General features: G+C 34.7%; 1 protein-coding gene across 4 annotated transcripts in view; it reads right to left on the bottom strand.

Moving 5' to 3' along the window:
- Positions 1-21,858, bottom strand: part of PPFIA2 (PTPRF interacting protein alpha 2) — a gene marked incomplete at both ends in the record, with an annotated part of 303,052 nt that overhangs the window by 75,423 nt on the left and 205,771 nt on the right. For 3 of the 4 annotated variants that reach the window (XM_080355800.1, XM_080355801.1, XM_080355802.1), the window contains one exon: positions 17,801-17,875. The exons of the other annotated variant lie outside the window; for it this stretch is intronic. In XM_080355800.1, coding sequence (XP_080211926.1) covers positions 17,801-17,875 — 75 coding nt within the window. The remainder of the gene's footprint in view (positions 1-17,800; positions 17,876-21,858) is intronic. 4 annotated transcript variants of the gene reach the window in all.

Genomic DNA, 21,858 nt, shown 5'->3' with positions numbered 1-21,858 from the left:
ACAACAGATCTGGATTTAAATATGCTAATCTGTCACTCATCCATTAAAATGCAGCGTTCATTATGCCTTTATTTTGAAATATCACCTGTACCTAATACAAAGCCTTAATCGTCCTTTAGCTCAATAAGAATATTGAATAAATGCTACTGCAAAATTTTATCATTTCATCACATATTCCATAACAGTTTATTTTTTCGTAGCCTCTGGTTGGTCCTTGAACCACCACTTTCTAAATAAATGAATAATTATTAAATAATTATTAAAAAAAAAAATCCCTTCAACATGAAAGGCAAATAAAGGAATATAATGTTGTGCATTGTTATGCTGGGGTTTTTACTTAATTTTTGAATGTTTGGGAACAATTTATTTGCAAAAAATCCATCACCCATAGAGCTTATTGTTTCAATGGTTTTATTATGGTAATGACTGTAGAGTCTATAGGCTGGAACAACAGTTTGAAGTCTGGCATGTTTTAAAAGTTTCAGCTCTAGGGTAGTCATCAGATTATAGATCTGAGTTGTGAAGAACCACATAGCTAACTTGCTTTCATACTTGTTCTACCTTCTTGATTTAATCAATAAATTAAGGCAAAATTAATGTTCCCAAAGGAGCATGGCAACCCTCCCGTGTCTTACAAATAAACATGAATTTTTACTTTGCAGTTTGTTGGAGTAAAAGGTTTTTAATTGCCATCACAGTAGCGTTCATTACTTAGTTATTGCTTATTTAACTTCCTAGGTAGCCTCTGAATCTTAACATTCTAATGAACATTAGAATGAATATTACAGCAAACAGTGATCATAGCACAGAATTAGGTAAGAAACCAATTGTTCAATATAGATAAAACTCAGTAATATTACTTTTGAGAAATGCGTATTTATTACATTGATGCTTTTATGTTTATGATAAGATTCTTAATGATGATGGTGTCATACCTGCTAAAACCAAAAAAACCCCAAAATTTAAAAAAAGACACTTTATTAGAAAATAAATCTAGACAAATACCACTGTATTTACCATTGTTGTACCCAAAATTGGGTAACCAACCTAAACATTCACGTCCAAATAATACCTGCTAAGATATGATCAAACATATCACATATTTTTTTCTTTATCAGCTTCTGATTGTGGACCTCACATCATTATATTCCTTTTCTAAACTGCTATCACAGACATTGTTTTCCTGTTCAGCAGCCTTGTCAAGATTTGACCTGGACCGGGAGCAACATATTTCAACGTAACTGTAATCTGAAGTGAGTGTAAAACTGGGCTCTCTGTGGTTAAGTCTAAGGATAGCTCCCTGCCAACTTTGCCAAACTCAGTCAACTGAACTGAAAAGTTATTTCTTGATTAAGAAAAATGAGACAACAGTTGTGAATTCAAGAAGATTTAAATATAGCTGGACCTTTCTAACTTTTATGGTTTAAGGCCATGAAAATATCCTATAATCGAAATAAATGCTCCTTTAGCTTGTTCTCTTCTCACAGGCATGTTGCTCTTCAACATACTTCTTACTTTGTAGTCAGTTTTTGTGACTGACAAGGGACAATTTTATTACACTGAAGCTTTTAAGAACTTCCATCTCTTTAGATTCAGTCTTCTGGATTTCAAAGGTATGCAGAAACCAGTGGCACAATTTCTAAAGTCCTATATTGTCAGAATAATTCTGAACATGACCTTATACAAATTATACTCTTTTGTCTCAACTCCAAAATCTCTTCAATTTTCCAAAAGCCCGGCTTTCTCATTTACAGTTTTGGTAAACATTCCTACTATATTACCAATATAAAGTACCTCCAAGATCTTAATAGTATTTATGTCCATTATTTACAGACATCACTGAATTAAGTTAGGATTCAAGAATTCAGATTCAAAATTACAACTGTTTTTCATTTCCATAAATGACCAAATCTGCATCTCACTCCTGTAAAGCTGAAACTAGTAGTCTGAATTAATGTGATAAGGGAATATTAATGTCAACTATTAAAATACACAATAGAACAGGATATCAATACCTAAGCCAGAACTGATCTGAAGAAGTACCTGACGTTATGAAATCACACTCATCACTCATACTGAAAAAAGACAACATAATGAATAAACAAATAAAGATTACACAAGACTATAAATCAGTAAGCAAGAGCATAATTTCCATCTATTTAGTAAGAGAACCAATCTGTTTACTAGTAGTTGTAAACACCCTGTGTTGTGGTGTTCTGGACTTTTTTGTGAGCATGTACTAAATGACTGCTACTTTGCAACCAGACATGTAAGTACAAACCTGAATTAATTTCTTATTTTCTTGGTCAAATTACTGTAAGTACGAAAGCAGCACATAACCTACAAAACACTTATAAGCCTTGCAGATATGACTTAGATATAAGACAAAAATATGTAGGTAAGTATTTCCTTGTTCAAATCATATTAAATTGAAATCCCTTCAGGTTGGTGGAAAGGAGCTAAATGTATTAAAGTTTCTGTTTATGAATTATCCTGATATTTGGCCCATATACTGCTGAGAACGTCAGGAAGTAGGAATGTTAACTTTAGACAAAAAGAATGATTTTATACTTGAAAGCTCTGTGGGGCTCAGGGTTTGGAAGCCTGAGGTGATTGCTGGTAGTATTATCTGGTAAGATTTTGGGTGGAGTTATCTTATAAGATTTGGGGTGAATCAGAGAATATTGACTAATTAGGGACCAGACAAAATAACACCCTCACCACTAGGCTTTCTCTATAAGTGTTCTGTCATCCTCAGGGAGAAGCTGTTGTTACTATCAATGTATATCATATAGTGTAAATTACAAGCATGGTATTCTGGGTACTTTGCCTAAACATAAAAATTTCCCTTGCTTTAAATCTTGGTTCCTGAGGCCATGTTCCCAGTGCTGCTGTTCTGTAAAAAGTGAGTTCTCCATCTCTGACCCCAGCACACTCTACTTAGAACATAGTCTACTTAGAGGAAAAATGGTAGGTTTCAGCCTTTGGCATCCTGTAGCACCCAGTGACGTAAGTCAGAATTACAAGAACTGAGCTAAAATTTTGGACTTATCTGGCTGGCACAGAGCAGGATAACTGAAAAGCCAGAAAGTTGAATACTTTGGTTAAAGTGATTATCTCATTCCTTCTGAAAACACTGGAGAGAGAAACATCGCCAGTGGGTCTTCTGTGTCTAAAACAGGTGAGATGAATGATAGGCACATCTCTTCTCTTGACTGAAGGGAAAACAGATTACTATCTCAAACTAAAAACGCTCACTACAACAGCTGAAGTTAAGTAAAGTAAATACCATTAAAGGATGAAAGAAATTCCAGAAATAACTCACGTTATGAAGTGAAAAAGCATGCTTGCAATATGATACTGTACACTAAACTGGTCCTGCACACTTTTTAGATGTGGCAGGGAAAACTGTTCCAGCTATCTTATGGATACACATTTCTCTTCTCACAGTGTGTATACAATACAGAGTACTGCACACAGTACGGTATTAAAAAAATTCAGCTACATGTTTTCAAAAGTATATTGGCTCTGTGTAGGATAAATAAAATCCTATTCTAATTCTTAAACTAGTTGCATAATCAATTCCTCTATTGACTTTTTCCTTAATGCTTTTGCTATTTAAATTATATTTAAAACTGTCTGCCTGTTAAGGATTTGAATGTAATTACTGCAATTATTTTGACTGAATTTTGCTTTCTACTGGATAAATTAATACAGTATGTAGAGATATAGATGCTGGAATCCTCAGCACAGGAAGACATGGACCTGTTGGAGAAGGTCCAGAGGAGGCCACAAAAATGATCAGAGGGCTGGAACAGCTCTGCTGTGAGGACAGGCTGAGAGACCATATTGTGGCCTTTCAGTACTTAAAAGGAGCCTGTGAGAAAGATGAGGACAGACTTAGTAGAGCCTGTTGCAATAGGACAAGGGGTAATGGTTTTAAACTAAAGGAGTGCAGATTCAGACTAGATACAAGGATTAAATTTTTTACAGTGAGGATGGAACATGTTGCCTGGAGAGGGGGTAGATGCCCCATCCCTGAAGATATTAAAGGCCAGGCTGTGCAGGGCTCCGAGCAACCTGATCTAGTTGAAGATGTCCCTGGTCATGGCGAGGGGGTTGGACTAGATGAGCTTTGACGTTCCCTTCCAACCCAAACTATTCTATGGTTCTAAGATATAAAGATATTTAATTTAACTAATAAATATTAAAGGCTAAATGTTTACAGAGGTTTCTTTTTGTAGGATTCTTCCTAATAATTAAAACATTAGGATGTTTTTTACTTAATTATTTCATTTTTTTTCACTTTGAATTTATTTATATTTGATTTAAATATTTTTAGAATGAGTAAAATATAATGGGGTTTTTTTGTTAACAGAGGCTCTAAACACATATATACAATGTTAGGCCATCCCCTAAAGCCAGTAAGAACCTGGGTCACCTCAAGAATGGAAAGCAGTAAAGGAAGTAAATGATTTGAAGTTTTTGAAAAGCTATTTTAACAAACTTCCCCTACCTTAAACCATTGAACTTGTTTTTTTGATCTTTCAACACTGAAACAAATCTGTTCTAGGCAATTAAACTCATTGATAACCATTTTTTTCACTGAGCTACAGCTGACAGATCTGGAAGGCTTTTTGTTTAACCTCTTCTTATCAAAAAGGTGTTTCTTTTTACATTGATAATATGCTAAATCAAACTTCTTGTGACTATGTTGTGTCAGTTTTCCATTTGGCTCTTATTTATGTAAGTCTTTCAGAGAAGAGTGAAATTCCCTACTTGGATGTACTCCTACATTATTCTGTCATAACAGTCTATATTAAAACAGTGCTAAATATCAGATTTCAATCTACTGAGAACATAACTTAGACTCCTGGTCCACCTTCTGACTTTGCTTTAATTTTGACACAGATAGCTTGTGTTAAGCATTAATCAATGCCTATAATTTTATACAGTAAAAATTAAGTGTAGCATAGAAAATAAAAATGCTTAGACATTGAGGCGATTTCCTTCTACTTCAATGGAAATTTAAATCCTGATTCATAAATGTAAACACTGTATTTTCCAGTTATATCTCTAATTTGTATTGCTCTCAACACTGCCTTTCAGAGCACTGGTTAGAAAGTTCAGAGGCATTTAAATAAAGTGATTGAAATAATTTCAATTGTAAAATAAAATTGTCATTATTATTATTTTATTTTAGTTATAGGGTCTGAAATGCACCAACTTTTTCTTGGCATAATATATCTTTTGAAATAAATTATAACAGTAATCAGCATTTTGATTATCAGAATAATGTATAAACAATACACCACATTTCTTTCATTCTTTGGTAGAGGAAAAAACCACAGCATAGGATGTACACCTGCAAAACTTATTCGTGAGAAAAAAAAATTGATCTTTTTTTGAATCTGGGTAAAAATATATATATTATAAAAAGAGAATTTATCATGAGAGGAATGGCATTTTAACCAAATAAGACAATTATGTGATATTTTATGTGATCTTGAGGGCAAGTTTATGAAGGATGCAGCTCATTTGGTGGGGGTCACCTAGATGCCTGCTGTAAATTGTAAGAACAGGACTTTCATAAAAATCTCAGATATGTCAAAATATTAATTTTAATTGTATTCCTCCATGAGGAAAAAGGAATCTTTAAATTATCATATTTATTGAGACTTTCAATATTTAATTCGAATCCCACTGGATAGTTTCAGCTTTTACTGCAATTTTAATGACTCTGTCAGTTGAGGTGTGACAGATTTAGCTGTAATACCTAAAGACATCTGTGCCTCCATCCTCTCAGTCTGAGTTTATCAGCAGAATATCACAAGAAGCATGAGTAAGTGCCCAGGAGTTGCTGGTCACGAGTTTCCACTTCAACACAGTTTCATATAGGATGCAAAACTAGAAACTGTGGTACCCGACGTGCAGAAATACATTCTCTGTTATAGGGGCAGGGGATATTATACAAATACAGAGAAAAATCTACTGGGGATTTGAAATTTCTCAGCAGATTCATCCAGTCCACAAAAGTAATGCAATTTACAAACCAAAGGCAAAACAAATTGTCACAGTGGTGTCTGAAATTCTTTTCTTCCTCCACTTTCCAGCTTATACTCCTTCTTCCCCCACTGCTTTGTACTTGCAGCCCCATGACTGCCAAATTATAGCAATTCCAGCATAGCATAGTATACACTTACCTGCATATGTTTTCATCACATTCATATGACTGAATACATCACTGATAAGTTTGCATGACATCACTCAGAAAAAGACTAACAAGAACTCTGTACAGGTGTTATAATGTTACAGTTTAGAAGTAGTCAAACTGGTATGAAAATATTTGAATGGAAATCTCTTTTTACAGTACAGTGTTTTTTTGAATAAACAGTTAAATTTTGCCTGAAAGTAGATACATTATTAATAGTTTTAATTTGTTCTGGCAAGATTAGCCATTTCTAGGCTTTAAACACATTGCACTTGAACAGTCCTATTTTCAAACATGCCCAAAATACACGTCCTGAAGAACTGGGGGAAACCCCTACATTCACACATGCGGGCATTGCACATGTTCCTGCATATTTGTTTATTTTGTGCTCTGGAATGAGTTAAGAAACCAGGTAGGAAAGGTAAAATCATAACACAGAACCTTTTGGCACAATAAATCATATTTTGCACAAAAGAAACCACTTCTAATTTACCTCATGCTGTCAGTGTTTGCAGGATCTCAGAGGAAACCTTGAATATGCCAAGCTACAGGGTCTTCCAGTAAAAAGCATGGAAGTGGATGCAACCACTGGCCCCACAGGACAGTGGCTGGATCACAAACTCTCACTGCAGGAAGCGAAGGTACCAACCAAGTGCCAGCTCCCCTGAAAAGGAACACCTGGAGAACTGCAAAGGATCTGAGGATTCACAGCTTGACTGCACTGCAACACAACCTATTTAAATTTCAATACATAAAGCAGTGCACTGCCTTAGGTGTTTTTGGCAGGTATCATCCTGACACCTGCCATTTAAACTCTCAAGAGACTTCCTTTTCCCCAATACAAATTTATATACTAATCAACATCACCGAACTAACTCTATTTAGTCATCCACTAATGATGACTTTCTCAGCCTTATGACTTTCCCAGATCAATAAATTTTTAATTATTTCCAGCAATTAATGGCATTGATTCACAAATTCTGATTGCCTTCGTTTTCTACATTGACCAGAGGAAGAGCCCAAGTAGGGAGCTTGCCTCATCTTTGATAACAGTGATGAAGCATGTACTAGTGAGATGGTCCAGTAATAAGACCACCAAAGTGTTCCTGAATACCCAGGGGAAGAGGTGGTGTGTGTGGCTCAACCACCTTCTCAACATTCTTCACTAGACAACAGCAGATGAAAGTCTAAGATTCACAAACGCGTCTAATAATGTAAATTTCTTCTCATCTACCGAAGTGTATGACTTTGGCAGATGGGCTAAAGAAAGGATTAAGGCAAGAAGCAGATTTTTTAATTTATTTTCTTTTTTTCTTTTATACTAACAGACAAGCATATACAGAATTTTGGAGCTATCCATGTATAAAATGAAGTTAATAAATGCACTTGGAAAAGTGAAGGGTTGGTTTGTTGTGGTGGGGGGGACAACTTTCTTCCCAGAGTGGTAGATAAAGTATCTGTACATTTCAGTATCATGATCAAATGAACTGTGTGGGATTGATGACTGGCTGTATACATAGTATTTGAGAGAATGAATACAAGATGCTCTTCAGGGTATCATAAATTCACACTCTGATTTCATAAACCAAAATTCTCATAAATCCATACAGAGGCTTTTAAAACAACAGATAAAAATTAATCTCCCTGAAGATGGCTCTAGTGCTAAAATGCTTTAGTTTTTCCATCCAGCAATGCAAGTTCCGAGCTTTGCAACCAGTTATATTGAAAAGTACAAATATGGACCTAGAGCTTTATTTTCACAACAGGTGGGAGTTAAAATAACCATGGACCACACAGCTTTGTAATCAACATTAGCCACGATTTGACAGAACAAATAAAAGAAAAAAAGCCCTTTCAGGTTGCAAAAGCATCTTTGGAAGGCAGGCAATGAAACCTCCAGCACTAACAATGCAGTTTGGGGAAAGAAAAAAAAATATATATATATTTTTTTTAACTTAGCACTTTGTCTTTTCTCCCATTCAACTACTTAAAACAAAAAGAATCAGACAAATTTACAGGGCTTTTGTAACACTCTGAAAATTCACTTGTGAACTAAGTGTTCATGTCTGACTGACAACCTCAGTTAGGTTTACTTTATATGTGTCTTGACTCCAGTATATTTTATTGCTATTTAAGTGGTGAGCTTTCCAGAAACTTTACACAATTGAGCCCTTTAAAACATGTCTTGATGTGTCAAGAAAAATACTACTTTATTCAAAGGAAAAAACTGTAGGAGTTATGAGTAATACATATTTTCAACATTTTAACATCAGAAATTCTTCTCTTCCTTCATTTTTGAGATTGTTGATCTTTTAGATATATTGCTCTTTAGCTTTCATTGCTATGGAGCAAATACTTATTTAGGTGAAATCATCCTTATGAGGGAATCTTTTTAACTCTTGGAGATTGGACAGTAGTAGGCCTAATGAAAACAAATCTTATACGTTTGGTACAGAGCTTAAATAAGCAGAAATTGAAATAGAACCTCTACAGTCTTACTCCTTAATGGCCAAGAAGTGTTGCCTTATCATTACCAAAAATCCAGCATTTGACAGCGAGTTTTGCAAGAGAACGTACATTCAGATTTACAAGAACACTTTTTAAGCTGATCAGAGGAGCACTGTAAAAGACAGTTGACTAAAAAGTCAGAGGGTCTTTACCTTGTAGCAAAAAGGGGAGGTAGTACACTGAGCCCTCGGTTAGAGTTCTTTAATGGTTTAAGTAAGTCTTTACCTTCTATGCTTCAAGTTCTATCAAAGAAAGATGAAACATCTTGTTTCTGCAGTTTCTGGTATGTCTTGATCATTGTATTCTTACAATCTTGATGCAGGCGCTGTTCTCTGTGACCCTGCTTGTATCGTGGCTAGCACTTTCAGACTTTGCTTTCATGTCACTGAAGTGTAAATAATGAATGACAAGGTGCTAAGATGACTAGAGATGCTCTGAATCTGTGGCAGATCCATAATTTTAACTGAAAAACATGAAAGTACTAACCACACATGTGGTCTTTTACTGTTGACAGGTCCTGGCTCTCAGAGTTTTATTGACATGCCTATGAAGGTTACATGTGTTGGTGACAAGGGTACTGTGGTCCAGGGGTAGCCCACAGCTGTGGCACTCAGCTGGCTGCAGCAGGGGACTGCTTGTGGGACCTCCTGCCACCCCTTTACACCATCTCTGAGCCCTGACTCCTTCTGAACACTAAGTGTCAGGATCAGCAGTCATTTTTATGCTTTAAATGTAATAATACACTGGTAATAAAGCAATAAGGTCTATTAGTCTCTGCTTCATTATGACTCCTGAAGCAAATTAAGTGTTACTGTGTAAGTAACTGTCTTGTGCTATTGCACGTAGTCTACAGCATGCACCATTTATTTCCATGGTGTACTGGCAACACTTTGTAAATAGGAGTCATTTAAAACAATTGTGCAGTTGTTGTTATGAAAAAGAGTATCTGTCAAGATTTTTTACAGAATATAACCAGGTACATTTCAGTACATTTTCTTCAGAAACTGTTATCTAAGAAAACAAAAATGTGCTACTTTTAATTTGTCAGAAAAATTGTATGAAATACGATACATGAAAGAACAGCCTTTTACAGAGATGCACAATGGTTTCATTATAGTGCGTATTTGACTAACTAATCTTACTTTTTTTCCCTAACCAAACTCAAAAAAATAGTAGCAAACTTATCATTCCTTCATTATTCCTCTCACAAGGGCACTAGTAAGGTATCCAAACCAAGGCACAAAAGCTCTGGAGTTTGTTGGTAGCACAGGCACTGACTTCCAGATGGTCAGAGCTGAAGATGGACTTGGCAGAAATATTATGATCTTCATTGTTTTCAACAATACATAAGTTATTGATATATATAGACATATGGTGTGTGCATAGATATGACATATATGATAATGTATACATGGTATTTTATATATATATATATACAAACACTGCATATATATAATTATATATGCATACATATGTTTGTACATACAAACATATTTTTAGTATCCAGGACATTGATCATAAATAAAATAATCTGCCTCTAAGGCTTTATGTAGGTGCTCTTAGTACTTAAGCATTTGATTGAAAACTACCTATGCTTAAAATATAAAATTCAGTTTGAAAATCCTACTCAGGTTAAAATGAAGTATTTGGCTATTTGGACTGCAGATCTGTTTTCTTCTTCTGACTACAATAATATATTTCTCACAAAGTAAAAACAGTCTTTCCCAAATGAAATTTTGTATTCTTTGTCTGCATATTGTCACGCAGAGGCTATGAGATTGTTTAGATTTATTTTGACTGGACACATCTGTTACAAAAACCCCACTATTCTCCATGTGTAGGCAGTATTATTAGATTTTCCTATACAGTGTATCTGTATTAAAATCACCATCTGTGCTACTGGTTGCACAAAACATGCAAATACAACAGATGATAGGATATGAGTAAAAATCCAGAAAGGAAATGAACCTCACCCCAGAATTGCAATTAAAGAATATCAAAGCCCTGATCTGCATTCACAAACTGAAGAAATCTCAACTTAAATCTTACTCCAAGTCTATTGACAGTGAAGCACAGTAGAGTGAATTAAAGTCTACATTTCAAATATTAAACCAACTGTACTCATTTAATTTAGTCAAGATCTTAATAATTTTCAATGACATTATTACTGGAAGTAATTTTTTTCCACAGCTTTTTCCATCAAAAATCCAATATGTGTTCCTCACTGATACAATTCTTGTCTATATTTTTAATGATAAAGAACATTCTTCAGAAGTGGAACTTCTAAAATAATGTTTTTATTCTATGATTACTGCAGAAAATGAACTAAAATTATAGCCATTTTCTAATGCAAAGGAATTAATAGATGTTTTCCTCTTTTGCTTCTTTTCTTTTGTAACCATGGATTCTACATGACTCAAGATGTCTGAACTACACTCTCCAGGTGCAATGTCAAACAGGCTGGGTCATTTCTTATGGACTGAACCAAGCAAAACAAGCCCTCTATAACTTCTGTTGGAATAATTCTACCTGTAAATTGATAGTCTCTATCAATATTAATTAAGATTATTTAAAATTTCCTAATGGTGAGATTCTCCAATCAAGATCCCAAAGAAATATGAGTATCTAATTTTGCATCATCAAAACCAAGAATATTTTTTACATTTTTGGATCCCAAGTAAAATTGTTTATATACTTATTTCTCTTTCAGACAGATAATAGCAACTTGTCTGCAGTAATTTTTTTTTTAAAAAAAGTGATTTTAAAAATATCCTGATACATTTACTTAAGTAAGCTGCCATGCCACACATCTAATTCAAATGTGTAAAGACAGAAATTAGTGCTGTGGAACACGGATTATGAAAAACTTCCACCAAAGAAAGCCAAAACATCAAAACATTTTACTCATTACCAGATTTAAAACTTGTGGGCAACAATAACTTCTTGTATAGTTAACATTAAACTAGATGGCTAAGTTTGAAGTCACAGTGAAAAGCAATTACATACAGCACATAATGATTAAATTTCAAACATAACTATTTTTAATTATGTGCAACGTTGCAGAAAAATATAATTTGGCACATTTACACAGATATTTAAAATTAACTTTCAGACCACAAAGAAGGTCTCTCCAGAGTTAGACATGTGTAAAGTTATAGCCTAAAAGAAAAAAAATGTTGGAGAGAGTTTACAAAGCAATAACTTTCAGTTACAACATTCTGAGATAACATGGTAAAATGAGGTAATATAGATGAAGGCTGTTTCAGACTTTTTGCAAAATTATACCTAAAGTCACCAGAAATAGGTATAAGCCATCTAGCCTGGTCTTTCCCAGAAGAAAAGTCACTGGATTTCACCCAGTTTCATCCAGACATTTGATCTCCATAATTTCTGAATTTCAGAATGATGAAATTAAGTGTTTATTACACTTTCAATAAATGCACATGCTGTTATTCTCAGCAAACTATTCCTTTAACAACGTTTCTACTCTAAAAATCACTTTGCATTGTATTTACATACAAAGGCCACAAAGAAACTCATGTAACAAAAAGTGCCTTAACCTAACAGGGCCTGAAACAGCTGAGGATAAAAATATGTTTTTGTCTGCAACCATAGGTACAAAGAACACACCACACAGTTTGCTCAAGTTTTACTTTCAAATACATAAACATTAAATAATATTTCATCAGTAGTAATGATACTACAATCACGTCTGCAGCACCCCTCATGGTCAGAGTCACAACTATCCTCAAGTGTTAGAAGTAACTACATTTTTTACTGGTTTATTGATATGCCCTGCATACAAAAGTTAGGTAACTAATGTGGTATTTGAAAGTTCTTTGATGAATAAGCAGCTACTTTCTGGTGTTTCTGGTACAGAATATGAAGAATCATAAATTTCAAATCATCCTTTCTCTGCAGTGATGTCAATCATTTATGAATGGTTTCATGGATACTATAAAAATAGCATTAAGGCACCCTAATGAAGAAACTAACTCAATGTCAGGAAGAAACACATTGCCTCAATAAGAGAATGCATGCAGTTATGTGAGGCAGAAATCTATGGTGCAAATCTCCTGTAATCTGTCTGATAGCTCCAGGAGTTAAATTTATCCTCAAAGATTGAGTAAAATTCTGTAGAAGCAAGTGGAAACTGTAACAATGAGGTTTTAAATGGAAGCCTGAGTGTTTAAAATATAATCTATGTGTCATTTGACAGAAGCAATATAATGTTTTGTGGCATTTGCAAACAGCATTGGCATTTTCAACAAATGCTGAAGAAAAGCATATGGCAGTACAATCATATGTAAACTCAAACCAGTAATTTCTCTAATTTCAAATTCTACACAGTCCCATTTTTTTCTCGGTTCCTAAACTATATCTTTGAGAAAATAAATGTAATTAAAGCTGTATTTTCCATGTACATTTTCTACTAATGAGGGAAGAAGAAAAAGCCAGCATATTAACCGGAAACAAGAAAGGGTTTTGTAATGCCTCTTATCATACGATTCATATTAACACAGGAAGATTTCACAAGAGCTGCATAAGTGTTTAAGAAGGGCAAGATAAAATTTGTGTGCAAAGTAAGCATAGTTATTTAAAAAATTACTTTTTCCCAGTACAGTATTAACTATGTTTAAAGCTTAACTTTACATACAAGCCTCGGGGAAAAAGCTCTTAAATGTCATTTTTTGGGAAACTGTTGAGAGTTCTGGGAAACAGTGAAATCTGTTAATTGCACATTACAGCAGAAATGGATTTAAAAGCATCACTATGGGCCATGGCACCACCTGTCTATAATCTGTGTATCCGTGCTCTGTGGAAGCCACTAGAGTTTGAGTTCCTCGTGATATATGGTGCTAATGAAATATCTCAGTGTGGTGTTTGCATATGCTGTAGTTTAGCAAACTTTTAACAAAGACTCACACCCATAAAGCTAATAAGAGGATTTCAAAAGCTGTGGAACAAAAGTGGTTATCTTGCAAGTAATTTCAATGTTAATTTCTGTGATGATCATAAATGACAAAACAAGGAAGGAAAAGTTGCATCCCACTTCCTTTGCGAATGAAACTCATTCTTCTCAAGTTAATGTGTAAAAAGGAAGATGGTTACCAGAACCTTGCTGGAATTCGAAAATGTTCATATAGTCACTGAAAAATGTCACATCTACCTTCAGAACAACCATAGACAGACATTATTGTACCACTGAGCTTTCGTATTGGATATACCACTTGCAGTTTGCTAATTGCTATCCGCAAATCATAACTTTCAGGAGCAAAACTATTTGGAGAGACCATGGGTTATGTGGAACCAGATCAAAACCAGCATCATTTTAAAAGTGTCTGAGGGAAAAGTGAATGTAGTTCTGTTTTACAGTAATTTTCACTAAAGAATGGGAGGTAATTTTTTCAGAAAATTAACAATATCTACCATTCATCTTAGCTACAACAGACACAATGTATAGGACAACATCTACCAGCTGTGAACACATAATAGCTTCCAGTGCAAGCATAAAAGAATAAAATGTGATAATTTTGGCCGATAAAAAGAAAATATTATAAGGATGACTATGGAATTTAATTACTGTAGGTAATCCTCTTGCCCTAGTCAACATGAAAACACTCTGAACAGCAGTCCAGATTGCTGCTGTGTTTAAAGGTCCCTTCTACTGCCAGTAATCAGTCACAGTAAAATAAAATATATAGTCAAATAACTTTTTCCCCTGGTAAAACACATATTTAGAGAATTTCAATCCAATCTTTAAGCGTAATATAGGTTCATTTCGTATCTCTCCCATATTTGGAAGCCTACTGCCTGATTCAGAGAGCTGCTGTTTGTAAGGAGTAAGATAAGTAATTTTTGCTGTCTGTGCATTAGGTGTCTACATATGAGCATGTTGTCAGAGTCAGTTACCTAATCTAGGCATCTGGTGTCATTGCAGTGACAACAGGTGTTCCTTTCCCCTGCCCCCTAGCTCCAGACAGACACAGTTCCCCTACCAATTTTGTGTAGATTAACTGCCAGGTTACCTGACAGACTGGATTTACTAGTGCTCCACAGATTACAGTCAAATTTTAGATACCGGCTCACGTGGTGACACTCAAATTCAAGAGTCCTAATTCTGAGCTGAAACCCGTGCTCTGTAGGATACAGTATAAGGTTCACCGTTTGTAAACATGTTTTAATAAGAAGCTGATGTAGCCTGTAAGTAACCTCTGGCTGGACACAATTTAAACCCAAGACTTCATATTCAATAGAATAGTTAATGTCAGTTAATTCCATCCCCATAACATTATTAAACCTGTAGTAAAAGTAAGGATTCCCTTGATAATTTGATGTATATTTTATATTGTAATTTATAGAGATTTGACTTTTAAAAAATATTGTGAATTGCTAACATATTAAAAATATTACATCAAATCAAAATAATTTCTGTGTAACATTTAATTGAAAAGGAGATAAACTGCATATTCACTTTTTATAGAAACTAGCGTCTTTGCAGAATCAAAACAGAAATGAACCATTTGGTGGACATCCTTGTTTCTGAAAAGTTCAGCTGAACCAACATCAGTGACTTATGCCATATGAATACTCACTTTTTTACCTTTGTGTGATTATATGTAAACATTAGGTACACAAGCTAAGTTCTCCCAGTGGGCCCAACTGTCCATCTCAATTGCTTCTGCAGTTTAAAGTCAATATGTGTTACTATTCCCTATCAAATCTGAAGTGCTTTGTGGGATGGTGTTGGCAACTAGAGATGAAATCAGCTTTGCCAGGTTTACAGATATTCTCACTCCCTTTGCTATGTATGTAACATGCTACAAAGACCATCTAATGATGGAAAGCTATATTCTCTCTCTCTCTTCTTTTCTTCTATATAAGGATATTTCCAATAAGTACTCATGAGTGTCTCCAGTTTCTCTTTGTTGTTCTGTGTCGGAGCCACAGCCATAAGCTTTCAGAGAAAGGTGCCTTCATAACATACACATTTCTATTTTTTATTCCTGAATCTTATACTTGGTATCTACCTAATCATATACTTGTTTAATCGGGGGACCAATTTACTGTCATCATTTTATGTTTAGGTATAGTCCTGAATATGTAGTACACTCTTACAATCAGTATAAAAAATGGAAATAAAAGAAAAATATTACTTCTTTTGGGAGAAGAGGCACTGAGTGATGGGAATACAGAAATCACTGGAAAACATACATTCAAGTCCCTTGGAAACTTGGCCCATTTACTTTCATATACAGTACAATAATTATTTAAAGCCTTTTTTTGCCTCTGTATTCACTGTGGAATGTAGTATAAAACCAAGCGTCTACATTGCAGTTCTCTAATTAATTTTGTCTTGTTTAAATAACTAACTGCGTGAACATTATCTGAACTCTCGATCAAATGCATTAACTGTTTGAAAATAATTCACTCATTCTCTTCCATGTCTCTTCCCATCTAGCTCTTTTTTCATTATTATTTAATTGAATTTCCCTTTTTCAGCTTTAACAGCACCTCACAGGAAACTAGAATAACAGTATTTGGATTGCAGTGGTCATGTTATGCTTGGCTCATTAAATGTCCTTCTAAGTGTTTTTACTATAACGTAGACACAATGTTAGCACAAAATTTCTAAGGACATGGGGCAAGAAAGGCTACGAAAGTCCTATTTCAATTTGATTTCATTGTGTATGTTTTTACTCCTTACTATCAATGTAAGTTTCACTTTAAAACTCCAAATAACAAGGCCATGCTCTAATGACCTGGTCCCATGCCCAGTGAAGTGAACTTCAATTTAATTGCATCATGAATGGGAGGGATTAGAGGAGTGTGATGCATCTCAGTTGGCCTGACTGACCAAAAGGGCTGCTTTATAGTTAATAAACACTAGCGCAAATAACAGATTATGCAACACAGTGTAACTAAGTCATTTGAACCCAAGTATTCTGCACTGCACATTATGAAATGGAAGAATAAAAGAAGGGTTTTATTTTTGGACAGATACGTGCAGTTACTTCAGAGAAGAAAGGGATGATTCAAAATATCTTGTTCCTAGTTTATAAAAAGGAAGTACTGGTATCTTAATTGCAGATCATATTTTAAAGAAGTTTCTTTAAGAAAAAAAAAATATTTTAGGAGTCTTTATTTTACATTATCACATATTATTCTGAATCACAGGTATTCCACTTTTCCAGAATTACTTGGTAGTTCTTTAAGTTTATTTGTGGCTGTTTTCAGCTTTTGTCCTAAGCCTGAGTAAAATAACACCAGTAAACAGACATAACCCAAAATAGCATTCATTCAATTATATTCAATAATTGCTTGCCTGACTTATTTTTAACTGAGTGAGATGCACACATCGAGTGGAGATTCAGAACACGATGGTAATAGTAAGGTCACTAGCAGATGCCATCACTGATGTTTTCTGGCCTCAGAATTATCTCTCTGGGGTGCAAAATTCATCTCCATATGTGTGCACAATTGTGTGTGCAAGACAATTATGTGTTGCTATTCACCATTTCCAACAAGAGAGAACAATCTGCAAACTACCATACAGGAAAAAAAATATCTTGTTCAAGTTCACAATAGTTATGTGGCACCACAGTACACCATGATACAGTGCAATTAAAAGCAAAGAGATAAACCTAAATGTCAAGGTCATCCATAATCCTTCCTCCACCAGTGTTAGCATTTATATAATATAATGTGTATATATGTGTGTGTTTTACTTGATTTTATGGTAAAATGGAAATTCAAGCTATAGTTTGTAGTATCTGATGTATTTGTTGGTTCACTCTTTTTTCATGTCCAGTACAAAATCTGGGAATCTATCACTAGCTCTTTGATTTTGGCTTGCTCAAAAGGGAATAGGAGAAGGGAATCAATCAGTAAACAGAAGGTTGTATTAATCATACAACCACTTTCAACAATCTTCACTGAGCAGCTTACTCAGAATGTAATTTATCTTTTTTGTTTTACTTTTTTTTTTTTCTGACAGTTTTAAGAAGAGTGACAGGGAACACATGGGACAGAGTATTAGAGAAACTGAACCTCAAAATGGGAGAAAGTGTTTTATGTTACCTCCTGGTTAGCAGCAGCTAGTTCTTCTTCCAGTGCAGAGACTCTTTCTAAAGAAACCCTCAGTCGTTCCCTTACCTAGAAGAAAAATCAAAATATGTACAGTAACGTAATTTCTATCAGTCTTTAAAGATTACATAATCTGCCATATGCACTGCTGTATGTCCTGCCAGTCCATTTGCAGGCATGCGTGTTGCATCCTTTCATGAGACATACTGTGGTATTAAACATTTAAACCTAACTTTAGGAAGACTAAACCCACAATAGGTGTCAAGCTTTAAATGCCATACTGCTGTTCCACAGTTTACCTACAGTGTTATGGAATACACAGCAAATGCAAATATTCTAAGACCACATTAGGCATTGAAATAAAACATTGTTCACAAGCATCTTTTGCAAAGGATAAGAAAAAAAACATTTCCAGATGTTTTAAGTCCACTCCGTGGAAGATGACTAATCTGTTCATATTAATTTAATGCGACAAACTCTCTGAAAAAAAATAACTTGCAGCATTGCCTTCAGGCACATATACTAAAGATTTTTTATATCATCATGCAGTTTGTTTGGGTTTTGCAAAAAGCCATAAACAAGATATACTCTCATAAGCAGAAAAGATTGTTGTGTTTGTACCAGTTTCAGAGATGATGGATTCTGTTCACAGGATGTCTATGTTCTACAACATCATCATTATTACTACTACTACTACTACTACTACTATTATTATTATTATTACATGCTAATTATATATATTAAATAACAATTTAATACTTATGAAGATATATTTACTGTTGTTCGAGTGCTCTGGCTCATCATCAGCTCAGGTAGCAATAGGCAATGTAACCTGGCAATGTAGCCACCAGTCAGTCTCCTGATATGACCAAAGGCAAGTCTGACCTGAAGTGATCTTCAGTGCTGTATGTAGGCGACTCTGTCTCTCCCGACTATGCAGGGAGTCTATGGCAGCTCCTCTCCTAATCTACACATTTTCATTAGGCACCTCACATTAAATGACTTTGTAACCTGTCTGAACATTCAAAGGTCAGGATTTATTTCTATACATGTTTCAGCTACACTGTGGCAATGCTGTTCCAGCTGATGATCCAAGGAAGTTTAAGGCTGTTACCAAAGTTTGTAAGGAAAGTCAGCATATTCTATTAGACCAACAAATGTAGCTGGAAAACAAAGCAAAACAAAAATCCATCTTTCGTGTACAATGGTACATTGTACATTTTCATGTATGTCCAATTGTTTTCACATCCTTGATAAATACAGAAGAACCCTGGAAATGTTGTGTATGTCCTAATGCTTTCATACTTTTTCCAGCGATACCTCTCAGTCTAATAAATATTACCTTTCCTTACATACTTTATTTTCCATTACCACTGATAGAAGTGAAATTTTGCAAATAGACTCACTACATCCAAAGACTGGCTTAGACTTTAACAGATGAAAATTACTTAGCAAAACTATAACATAGCATGGTCACTATACTTTAAAACTAAGCAAATGTAAAGATCAGATACATACTCAGAAAATGAACACTAAGAAAAAAAACCAACTATTCAGCCTTTCTAACAAACACAAATATGCAGTACTTTGAGTTTTTTTCATCCTCTTTACATACTTTGGCTTTATTAAAAGAAGCAAAAATTGAAAATGTGTTTTATATATTCACATAAATTATTTGAAGGCTCTCAGATAACTATGGTTTTACTATACACTAAACAATATTTCTAACTTAACAGAACAGAACTCACAAGTGACAGATGCTCAAAGGAGTAAAAGAAAAATGCGTTGAAGAGTGTTAAGGTATAAGAAATATTAAGGCATTCTCAAGAGTAGAAAGAATCCTCATTTTTTTTAGTCCAATTTCTGAGTTATTAATTTCCACCTATTTCTTTAGTACTATAAGACTGTAAAAATCAAGTGTAAATGTTCCCAGAGATCCATGTTGTAGTTTAAATGGAGATCTATAGGGTGTGACTGCACAATCAATAGCTGAGCTGCAGTAACTGACTGTGTCTGTTGCTCATCTGATGCAAATGAAGTTTATGCCATCCTGAAGTGTCAGGGACTGAGCCATCTCTGAGTGGCAATGATAAAAGTGAAAATTGCTGCAAATTTTCATTATTGTTTCAACTGTTTCCATACACCAGGACAACAGACTGCAGTGAAATTATGCAATAAACCCCCAAAATTTTTGTTATTTATTAAATTTTTGTATAATTTTTCATCAAAGATATATGTAAAAATCTTTAATCATGAAGCTTGCTTACCAAAATGAGCTACATAATTTCTGGGAAACATCTTCTTAAGCTTCCAATTTATGATAGTGTGTAAACTCATAATAGTAACTATATATATTTTTTTAGTATTAAATTATATCATTTTTGCAATATGTAAAACTGATTTGAAATATTATACTTACTAATTCCAATTTATTTATAATTTCCATCTAATTGTATTTTTCATAAAAATACTTCACCTCAAATGCATAATATATCAGTTATTCTGGCTGTAGTTGAAAATCTTTAATTGTTTAAATGACTGAAGATGTATTTCCTAGTTCATTTGCTTTTCCTTTTTCCTATATTTTATATCATATTCTGATTGAAAAAGAGTGTCATTTCTCCAGTTCTTCTATCAGCTGCTCCATGACCTGTTTCTCTATCAAGAAGGACAAAAAGTCCAAAGGCACCATGAGTCCATTACCTGGTACTCACATCTTTCCTCTGTCTCTGCTGCTACCATGCTCTGCGCCCTCCCAGAGGTACCCGCAGTTCCTCTGTGGATCTCAAAACTCCCATTTTGTATCCCGCTTCTCTTCCCACCACCATTTCTGCCTTTCACTATCTCTCCACCTTTAAACTCCATGTCCTACCAGTGAGCGGTGTCGTCCTGTCTTCAAAAGGCCTGATTTCAATCTCTCTAACCACAGTGGGAGTTGGCAAATAACAATTTCTGAATGGAAATCTCAGCTTAGATGTAAAAAAATACATTAAAAAAATGACAGTCATCTTTCTGGCTTCAGTCCTCTTTGCTATAAGCACTGCTGGGGAACAAGATGACTGAGAGAAAATTCACAAGACGGCAGTTGTAAATAGATGAAATGAAATGAAATGAAATGAAATGAAATTAAGTGAAATGGAGTTGGCAATTGTACTTCAAATTTTCATAAGTTTCCTGAAACTTCCATGTCTTCCAGACTTAGTGTTCTATAAATGAGAATACACATTTAAAAAATATGTTGTAGGGTGTCTAACACTGGCATTCACTTTGAATTGTGTTAGAATTTGCAAACCAACCAGGCCACATTGCTGAGAAGGTCACAGCTGCACAAGGAGCTGGAATTAGAACAATTATCCTTCACCTTTATAGGCTGTGGCACTGTAGAACTGAATCCCAGCGGGTTTCATACAGACATTTTAAACCCTGAAAACAACAGTCCCAGGAAATATTAGGCATTTGTTTGAAAGAAAATTTAAGAGACACACTTTTAACGTGGCACTTCAGAAAAAATAAGTAGAGAATTGACGTATTTTTTCTGAATGTCAAGCTATTATATTAAAATTCAACTTTTTTTTCATTCTTGCCCTGTTGTTACTCAGAACATGAAACAGTGACAGTGTGACACAGCGCACCAGTTGGAAATTGTTTCCTTTGGCTTGCCTTGCCCTGGCTTGCTTTGCCTTCCCTCCCCTCCCTTGTATGTAGTAAGTTAATGTGCTGCCTTTTCTATAATTACCTAGAAAAAATTGCGGTCTAATGCCCCCTATTTGTTCAACCTGCCTTGGCACAAAACTCTTTTTCCTGTCATCTGACCAGTGAACAAGGAGTTCAGATTCACATTTGCCATGGTGACACTGGAAATATTGCAACTAATTCTTCATGTTCAACCACATGCATAGCAGGTGTTAAAGTTGATGGAAATGTTTGATTCTATCAGTGAAAAAGAGAAAAAAGTGGTATAGCAGTGGTCTGATCTGAAGGAGAAACCAATTCTGGTTTACAGCCCGGACATTGTAACTTTATTTCCTAATTTAAATTTATTTCTCAGTCTT

Source organism: Nesoenas mayeri (genome assembly GCF_963082525.1).
Source record: "Nesoenas mayeri genome assembly, chromosome: 1".
Taxonomy (NCBI): domain Eukaryota; kingdom Metazoa; phylum Chordata; class Aves; order Columbiformes; family Columbidae; genus Nesoenas; species Nesoenas mayeri.
This window is presented reverse-complemented; position numbering and strand designations above follow the sequence as displayed.